This window comes from Mus pahari, chromosome 3, assembly GCF_900095145.1.
Source record: "Mus pahari chromosome 3, PAHARI_EIJ_v1.1, whole genome shotgun sequence".
Taxonomy (NCBI): domain Eukaryota; kingdom Metazoa; phylum Chordata; class Mammalia; order Rodentia; family Muridae; genus Mus; species Mus pahari.
The window spans coordinates 157075259-157085480 of record NC_034592.1 but is presented as its reverse complement, the minus strand read 5'-3'; the positions used below and the strand labels follow the sequence as shown (position 1 = coordinate 157085480).

General features: G+C 48.6%; 1 protein-coding gene across 1 annotated transcript in view; it reads right to left on the bottom strand.

The window, feature by feature from the left end:
* Positions 1–1806: 1806 nt before the first annotated feature.
* Edn3 (endothelin 3) overlaps positions 1807–10222 on the bottom strand; it is a 24712-nt gene continuing 16296 nt past the window's right edge. Inside the window, exons 3-5 of the mRNA XM_021194561.2 lie at positions 7022–7198; positions 6042–6107; positions 1807–3826 (exon numbers count right to left, since the gene is read on the bottom strand). Of these exons, the coding sequence (XP_021050220.1) occupies positions 3796–3826; positions 6042–6107; positions 7022–7198 (274 nt within the window). The 3' untranslated portion in view covers positions 1807–3795. The remainder of the gene's footprint in view (positions 3827–6041; positions 6108–7021; positions 7199–10222) is intronic.

Genomic DNA, 10222 nt, shown 5'->3' with positions numbered 1-10222 from the left:
GGACCTTGTGTTTGGAGTCACTAAGTCTTATAATTTCCCTGCATGAAATATCACTCAGACTGCAACAGTTCCCAACCTTCCTGCCGACTGGTGAGGGAGAGGCAGGGTGGGTTGGGGGATGTGGGGGGAAGCAGGGGTGGGGTGGGGGTGCTTATAAAGCTCCAAGGGCAGGTAGCTTAAATTACATAAACTTTATATACTAAAGCTTTCACATCAGACAATTCAGGGATTTGGAGAACTTACATCTCCCAGGGGTTGGGGCAGGTGTTGATGAGTCTGACAATTCCACAAGTAATTCCATTACTTTAAGATACACTCCAAACTCAAAGGTATGCATCTCTGAGAAAGTTTTCATTCAAAAAAAAAAAAAAAAGAAAACAAAACAAAAGCCAGGAGGAGCTGGGGACAGCTCAGTGAATAAAGTGTTCACTGTGTAAGTACAGGGACCTGAGTTCAGATTCCCAGTTCTCACATAGAAGGAGAGACACAGCGAGTGGGCTCACAGGCCAGCTAGCTTAGCCCAGTTAGGGAGATCCAAGCTCAGTGAGAGACTAAAGAAGACACCTGTTGGCAATCTCTGGCCCCAGGCATCTGTATGCACAATTAGATGTTCATACATGTTTATACATGTGCTCACACACACCATATATACAAGTACACACATCAAAAAATGGAGGACGGGAGATGATGCCTTATTGCTTTGTGGGGGTTGACGACATAAAGCCTCGACTGGCACGTAGGCAGAGCAAGTGCTACATCTGGTTTGGAAACAAAGAAAGGGAGACTGCAGTTGGTTAAAACGAGCCTTACACAGAAACTTGCAGCCAGACCCACTCTCCAGACTCAAGGTCACCTGGGCAGGACTTCAGAAAGAGTGCCAATTTGGTATGGCTTTCTGCTGAAGCCATCTTAAAATCCTTCACCCTTCTGAACTGGGGTGCTATAGATTCTGTAGCCATCCTTGTCCAACCTCCTCGTGAACAGGTTCTCTACAGCTCCTCCCCGATGCAGGAACGCCCAGCCTATGCTGGACCAAACTGTGCACACCAAGCTCCTAGCCCTCTAGACCTGTTTGCTCCTGTGCCCTGCAGCCTCTCTGAGGGTTGAAGGATGCCAGACCCCATCAGCGCCTCCCAGGAACACCACGTCCCTGCTGTGCCCTACCGCACATCCTGCTGAATAAATTAGTACTCAACTCTCTCAATTCATCAGAGTCAAAACTCTCTAAAATGAGTTTAATTAAAACAAGAGGCTCTTGGGTTTTCTCAGATTAGATAGTGATCAGGCCTACTCCAAACAAAGGATATCTTGGTGGAGGTAGAGTTGGGGGGGGATGTTTCTGTATCTTTGTCTTGGTCCAGCTCTCTTCCCATGATGGTCTCTAACAGTATGGGTTTGGATTCAAAATTGGGGCACAGAGACAGGGAAGAGAATCCTTGGACCCAGACTCAATAGGACCAACACTCTCCACCTTCCTAACACTGTGACTCTTTAACATAGTTCCTCATGCTGTAGTGACCCCAACCATAAAATTATCCCAGTGTGACATTATAACGGTAATTTCGCTACTGTTATGAATCATAATGAAAATATCTGATATGGATATCTGATACGTGACCACCTCCCTAAAAGGGGTTGTGACCCACAGGTTGAAAACCGCTGCTGTAGATGCTTTAGACTCTTTTTTAAAAGTTTATTAGCATGGATCATACAAAGTGATGCTTTTTATAATGGCATTTGCATTACAGCGTCCATCCCCTCGCCCTCTCCCGCCCTCCCTCCGCCCTCCTGTACCCTCTCCCTCTTTTATCAAACAGCTTCCTTTCCTTTTGCTGTCATGTCCTGTGTGGCCTTGCTACTGTGGTCACTTCTGGAGATAATTCTCAGATGCTTGGAGCAGTAGGCCCGTGGTTGTCTCCCTGTGAAGGTCGTGTGGGTTGCCAGGAGAAGGGCAGGCATGCCAAAGAAGTCACCGCCGTCATCCAAACCTTCTTCCTCTCTTCAGCCACCTTGGTGTTTATCTTCTCAAATGGTTCCCAAACTCCTCTCCTCCCAATAGCTGCCCACCCACCTTGGTCTATACTTTCCTCTCTAGATGAATCCGACATCCAGAACTCTTGCTCCCTCCCACCCTCTCCAGAGGCCAATGAAGAGTGAATGTGTGTGTGCAAGGAAAAGCCTGCAAGCCAAAGCCAACTTCTAGATTTTATTTTATTATGCATTTGACTTATCTCCCGAGTGTTCTCACAGTGAGTGGATTTGTTTTCGAGATACGATCTGGCCACTGCGCCAAATAGTGCTTATGAAATTTAAAATTTAAGCTACTAAGAGATACGGGTTTGGATTTTTGAACACAATTTAAAATCTATTTTTCTGTCTATCTACCTATCTACAGTGCCTTTACTGTTAATAGATCCCATAAAGGAATTACATAGAAAATAGTTCCCCAATAAATAATTACTTCTCTTAACTGTACATTTCCACCACCACCCCCCAGCAAACCAGCACTCTCTCACACCCCCCCCAATAAGCAGGCATGTTCACACCTGTAATAACTTAAGAGATGGTCCTCTGAAGTTTACCATCTGGTTAAGTCCCCACTTCACACAATAGCTAAAGTGTCTCCATGTGGTGCCCTTGGAACATGCCCAAAGACAGGTTCTCATTGCTATGAGGCCCAGTGGGGAGGTGGGCAGACTGTTCCAGCTGGGCCTGCAGAGCAGGGTTTACATGGGAACTCACAGTCTGACCCTACCCCCACCCCCATACTCACCATGTACACAGCAGAAAGAGCTCAGCTCAAAGAGATTTTGAACAGAGGTTACACTTCCCAGTTGTTGCCAATTATATAGACAAACAGAAATTTACATAATGTACAAAGAGTTTGTGTTTTGGGCTTATTTTGAAGCCACTCCCCAAGGATCCACATTTATTCATGAAAGCAGATATCCAGACTGGTAGCCATGAGCTGGAGCTGGCCCTCAGGGCAGCTTACCGCAAGGCAGGGTTGGGAGCTCTGCCACAGAGGCCATCACAGAACCCCCAGCTCTTTGCTGAGTGACCCAGAGTTCAAAACCATCAAGAATATTGGGGGGGGGGGTGTTGTTTATTTCTCTTTTTGTCTCATGAACGTCTAGCTCTCCTGTTTTCTTCTCCTTCTTGTTTTTGAGAGCCGCTCTTCTGATGAGCACCAAGCACAGTGGAAGATTTCTAAGTCCTATGAAATGCAAATTCATAGACCACTGCTCAGCTAAGACCCAGGTCTCAAGCACACAGATGCCTCGCTAACTTGCGCAGGCCACGCAGGCCGCAGAAGAAGGCCTGCTCTGGCCACATGGGTGTCCTGAATCTTCTAGGAGATGGATGTGTGTTTACTTTTGTAAAGAGCCAGCCTGGTGTCCACTTACTCTCCAAGAGTCATGCCAAAGCCAGTAAGTAGCTTTCTGACTTAGCATACCTCTCAAACAATTTCCGTGTGAAACTGAAGCCTCAGGCATCTGGCGGCCAGGGCACATGTGGGATCATTTTACCCATTAGGGAAGCTGGGGACTTTTGGACTGGGGCATTCTTGGTGAAGGGGTGTACAGGTAAGTGTGGGCTCTTTGGATGGGTCATTCTTTCATTTTTGCCTCAGGCCAATTCCCGACGTGTCCCTAAAGAGGTGGAAATTCGAACTCTGTATGCACAAGCTCCAAGGCTCTTTCCTGGAGCAGAGTTGGCAGGCAGGGAGAGCAGGGTGAAGTCCACTGCAGCAAGCAAGAAGCATCAGTCATGGCCTGCTAAAGCCAGCTAAGGTCAGTGGGCTTTATCTGTCCTTGACATCAACCTATTTAAAGGAAAGAGAACAAAAGTAAAAGAAGGATATCATGTTGGCACACCAGCTCTTCCAGTTTGAAGAGGAGACCCTGGCCACACCTCTAGCTGTCTCCTGCCTGGATGCTTCCCCTCATCTGTGCTCAGCAAGCTCAGAAGCTGGGCACAAAGGTTGGAAAGGGCACAGCTACAGCAGTGGCCACCAGAAGGCCTTCAGTTGGCTCACTCTTTGATAACCACAAGCCAAGGATGGCAGTAGCTGCTACTCTGTGAGTGTGACTCTGGCCATTACTAACTCCCATCTAAGCAGCAAGGGATGCTGGGTGAGGTAAATGCTCTGGCGGGAAGTGTCTTCTAAGAATTTGACGTGAATTAAAAGGTGCTGGAAACTTATCTTGACAGACTGCGATGGGTGTGTGGATGTGGATGGAGGGTAGAGTGGGCAGACATGCTTGTGTATACACATACACACACGCACACATACACACACACACACACACACACACGCACATGCGCACATGCACGCGCACATGCACACGCACATGCACACGTGCTCGCATGCCTGTGAAGGTCAGAGAGCAGTTCCAGGTATCATTCCTCAGGATTAGTAACCATTTTTTGTTAAAAAATAGTGTCAGGCCCGGGGGCCTGGGGCTGTTTGTTTAGGCTGGGCTAGGTGCCCAGAGAGCCTCAAGGCACTGCTTCTCTGCCATCCCAGCCATGGGGTCACAGGACCAGACCAGACCACCACACCCTGCTTTTTGTAGAGGTGCTGGGGATCACATTCATTCTCCTGCTTGCAGAACAAGCACTTTACAGTTGAATGTCTCTCCAGCGCCTCAGTCTCATCTTTTGGTCATGTGACAGAATAATCAGAACAGCAGCATTGTGGGAAGAAGGTATCATGTGTTTTCTTGGCACAGGGGGCCTTTGATGGCCATTCTTAGCCCCCCTCCTATACCCCTGCCTGAAACACCTCTCCCTCCTGCATCCACGTAGCTCACGTTTTTTTTTCCTCCTACGGGTCTTTGTGCCAAGGTCACAGATGGCTCCTTGTCTACCCAATGACAAACAACAGCACCCCAGCTCTTTTCATTCTTAACCTACTGTCCAGATTTCCTTTGCTTCCTTCAGTTTTTATTGTACATGTTTGTCTGCTGTCTGCTTCCATTAATAAATAAACTAAAGAAGTCCCATGACATCTTCCCCTATACATCAGGAATAGTGAGGACCCAACATGTAGTGTGACCGATCTCGGCCAAATGAACTGAACGCATGTGTAGATTAATACACGATACAAGGGATGCATAGCTTTAATCATAGCCTGTTCCCACCCATGTAAGTTGGATTAGGGGGTACCAAAAAGTGATAACGTGGGGAAAGAATGAAGAGGAGGCTGGGTAGGGACCAGCTGGGGTCTGGTAAACGCTTTCTGAGGCAAGCTGCTACCACAGCCTCTCTGTTTCCTTCCATTTTCTCTAGACAACTGGAAGCCATCTTATGGATTTGGGAAGCTCCTGTATACAGGGCTCGGATCAATCTTCCCTTGATCATTCCCTGCAAGAACTGAAGCTACCTCCAGGCTATCATTATGAACGCAAATTATCCTGCACTGCAGACGTGCGGCTGAATCATAGATAATGACTTCTGACTGGCAGACAGAGTGACAAATAAGCCCAGCTTGGTTTCAGGAAGCCCTCAGGATTGCTCATACCAAAAACCAAAGAAAATGCCACACACACACACTCACACACACACACACACACAGAGTAAACACAAAATGAGGTAGGTGTTAAAATAATAGCAAAATGAGCTGGGAGTGGTGGGGGTGGGGAACTGCCCATGTGGCACACTACTTCTCCAGAGAAGAAATGATGTAATAGGAATCACTTGGTTACAGAAGTAGTGGCTAAGGTAGGGTTGATAAGCTCAGCCTTCAGATCTATGCAAAGGGCAGGTAACTGTTTTGCCATTCCAATGAGAGCCAAACTGTCATCACCTTGGAGTTAAGAAGGACACAGGGTGGAGGTGCTCCAAAACCACAAAGGGTTACACAGGACCAGGAAAGTGACAAATGACCAAATACACCCAGAGTCGACAACCAAGAGGCATCACTGTCTGTTGGTGGGGATGCCTGTGAGCTTTGGAGTCCCACTGGCCACTTATTGAGACCAGATGCCAGCTCTCCACCCACCCTCTGCCCGTGAATGAATGTATCCTTTCTTCACCTTTGACGTGGGCCTCCAGTCTCCTGCTTCTCATCTGCAGCTGGCCTTTCTGCTCTCCTGGAATAACTGTGGGGACATAGCAGGTTTCAGGGATTAGCATTTCCGTGTGGCTGTTTTGGGGGTGTCGTATAATGACTTCCTCTTCCCTATGAACAATCGCATTAGTACGTGCTCCCCAAGGACCAAGTGCCAGGCACCAACTGCAGGACTGAAGGCTCAGTGGGTAGATGTCTGAGTACCAAACACACTCTACAGTTACTCACTGGGCGCTCAACACCCCAGGTGGGAGAACAAGAGTGTAGTTAGTACCCAGATTTTCCAGACGGCAGAACCCCTGCCCAGAGGCTACAGTGCCTGCTTTCCCTTGGGCCCACCCTACTCATAGATCATCAAGCTCAAAAAGAATTCGGGAGTTTCATTCACACAGTCAGTCCATCCTTTAGGCTGGTGACAGGCTGCTCTGCCTGGCTGGCTTGATGAGTCTTTGCTCAATGTGAAGGGAAAGAGGAGCCAAGAGTTTCATAGCACCTGTCTAGGGAGCAGTGGTCCCGGTGGTGGCCCTGAGGCAGGTATGGTGGCTTACCGCTCAAAATGGATCTATGCTCTTCTCTGTGCAGCTGAGACCAGTCTCAGGGAAAGGTGACTCAGGGACCACACAGAAACTGAATCCAAAGCCCAGGCCAAGGGGTCCTTTATATGAGGTAACAAGAGTATAAACTCCTGCTTGGTGTTTGTAAAGAAGCTAAAAATGCGCATGGAGACGGGTGGGGTCGTCAGTCTTTTAAGTGGTCCCGGCTCACTCTGGTTTGTTCACACAGCTACAGGCTGTGGCTGTGGCTGTGGCCTGCACTCTGAAAAGCATGGAAGGTTGAAGACCTGGCTTAAGTTACCCTCTAGCCACCTTGGTGAAGGCCCTGGCTTAGCTTTGCCCGCCAGTGGTTTGTACCTTGACATGAGTGGGACTAAAATCTGTGTCATACCTGGTGACATCTCTGGTGCGTGCACAGAAGTGTGAACAGGCCTTGTCATCTGCCCCCATACAAGCACAACGCAAGCGTGTCCACGGAGAAGGCTGGGAGCTTTCCGGAACTGGCCCCAAGGACCTCTTACCCCGAAGGCTTTCTCTGTAGTTGGACAGTCCATACGGCACAGTCTGTCTGCAGAGCACAGAGAAAGGAGGGGTGTCTATTCAGCCACTCGAGGGTGAAGCACCCCGCTATAGCATGCTAGTTGGGAACCATTTGGGTGAACCAGACACTGAAATGGGCTGCTGGCATGGAAAGAGAGGCAGGAGGCCTAGGGAAGGGCTGACAGCCCTAGAAACTTTACAGAGCTGAAGCAAACCGATGCAGTCAGGTGAGCCCTCAGCCTCACTGGCACATAGTTGGGTTTCTCTTGTTTCCAGCTCAAACTAGGCAGGCCTATCTCCTCCAGAGGAGGTCCTGAGATCCCAGCCTGAACCCCTAGCTGGTTCTTAGCCTGTCTCCATTAATAAAACGCTCTCAAGCATGAGAACCTGAGTAGGCCCCCAGAATGCACATAAAGAAGCTGGGTGTGGCTCTTGTGCTTATAATCCCAATGCCAGGGACATAGAGACAGCTGGGTCCTTGAAGCTTGGTGGCCGGCCAGCCTAACTGGCTACATCAGTCTCATAAGAAGGTGGATAACTCCTAAGAGGTGACACCTGAGGTTGACCGCTGGCCTCCTCATGTATACACAGATGCGCACACATGAACCACTGAGCTTCCCTGCTGGAAACCAGTTACCCAAAGCTCCTTCCGAGGACATCTTACTTGACCCATTTGCTGGTCCTCGTCTGCGGCCTGACCTGGGGGCCTATAAGGCCTTCCACACCCGCGGCTGTCCTTGGTAACTTTAGTGCTAACTGAACTTAATGGCAGGGCACACAGCAGGCCTCACAGCTGGCCCTGGGGAAAGTGGGGCAGCTGAAATTACAGTTATTAGAGATCCACCCTAGCCCCGGCGTGCAGCACCCTCAAAGAGACAAACACCACCGGCTATACTCCATGCTCTCCAGGAGCCGCCGCCACCGCCTCAGTGGGGCGGCTGAGAGTGGAATTCATCACGGGAAGGTCTTATTGTGCAGCAAAAACTGTCTGAAATGATCGACTACTTATGGTTATGGTCAGCATTGGAAGGCATCTAGAGCAATAAACATTTAAATCTGATTTTAAGAGCGAGCACAGCCCAACCGTGGCTCATTCTCCAGAGACGAAAGGCTTCTAGAGAGTTGAGTGAGAAGTTAAAACCACATGCTTAATTCATTAATGCAACTCAACATGATCTGGGGGACAAATTACTAAGAACTTGAGGAAACTTATGGGGCCAAAAGCCCTTTTCCAGTAAGTCTTGGCCTACTTGTTCATCCCTGTTTCTATGAGGCCCACAGAGTATCACCAATTATCCACCTCAAAGGGTGGCCTAACATCCTCTCTGTGTTTTCAAAGTAAAATCAAATTGAGTTTCTTTTCTTTAGAAGCACAGGGCCAGGAAGTCTTTTGGGGGGTGTTGAGGAGAGCCAGGCAGGGTGCCTGTAGGAACAGAACTTCGTCCATGCTGGGTTGGAGATCAGGGAAGAGCACCCCACCAAGCCTCTCTTGATTTTATCCCAACTCCTCCCCACCAGGTACCCTAAGAGGCATAGAGTGCGTTCCCTGCTAACCCATGCAGACCCAGTCGCTGAGTAAGGTGGAGAGAGTTAGAATGGCCTAGTCCTATGGGGAACTGGATCCTTTCTCAGGACCAGGGTGTGGGGGAGGGGAGAAGGATAATGTGACCATCGTTTGGGTGCAGATTTGACTGAAGGTATATATTTCCAGTAACAGTAAATCTCTACGTGTTGACATTAAAGCCAGTCCTCCGTTTCTTGGTGAAAATTACACGTGAGGAATGCTGAAGCTCCCATTTCTCCATCAACATGGAGAACTGCAATTTTGAAACTGCTGTCACCTGATTATGCATCTGTGGGTGTAGGGACACTCAGATGAAGCAACCCGCTCTATCTAAAGTGTTTTAAGCAAGGAAATAAGGCGACTGGGTGTTTGTTAATAGAGATGTGTTAGCACTTCCCCTGCAGACTCAAGCGAAACGCCATGCACAAACGCCCCCGACAGCTTCAAAGAGTGTTTATAAAGCTGATCCCCCTCTCCAGGGGCTGGAAGGCTCTGAGGAGCTGGTGGTATATCTTGTCCCAGTGAACATGTATAGGGTTTGGAATGAGAGCTCAACATGGAGGCCCACCAACTCCAGGTCTAAATATTAAAAGAGTATTGATCAATTTGATAAATGCTAGTTAAAAAAAGCCCTATTCCTCAACCTGGAAAAAATGGCATTCTTAGTCCCTCAGAACAGCAGGCTTACATTAGGGGTCCCAGAATTCCTTAGAGTTCTCAGATGAAATCTGGCAACCAAACCCCACCATAGCTTTTCTTCCTTCCTGCTTCATCCCACACCAAGGCAGCCTCATCTATTCCCAGGCTATATCTAAGATCTGTCTATCACCAACAAACAGCACCTACCCTGTAGGCAGAGAAATACCAGGCAGTGGTGGCTCATGCCTTTAATCCCAGCACTTAGGAGACAGAGGCAGGCAGATCTCTGAGTTCAAGACCAGCCTGGTCTACAGAGTGATTTCCAGAACAGCCTAGGGCTACACAGAGAGAAACCCTGTCTCAAAACAACAACAACAAACAAACAAACAAACAAACAAAAAAGAGAAATACATGCCTGAGTCCTGCTGGGTCCTCAAGTGTCAGACACTAGATAATATCTACATTGACATTCAATTCAGATAGGGGATCCCAAGACACAGAATGCTGGGAACACTCTAGAAAAAGGTGTGTTCAGTTTTAGAGATTCCTTGCAAAGGGTGGAAGAAGATGCATGGTCGAAGGAGGCAACCAGCGTCCCTCCAAATCAGAGGCAGGTCTGGGTGTCTCCTCCCCAGACCTGAACACTGCTCCCCCTGAGCAGGTAGCAGAGCTGCTTGCTGAAGCTCACACCTAATGGCAGCACCCAGGAGGGAGAGATGGGAAGACTGAGCAACCAAGGCTAATCCCGATCACATCACAAGTTGGAAATCAAGTGTCTGAAAAAAAATCAAAAGGAAAGTCACAGCAAAAGAGGAAGGAGGAGGAGGAGGGGGAGGAGGAGGAGAAAGC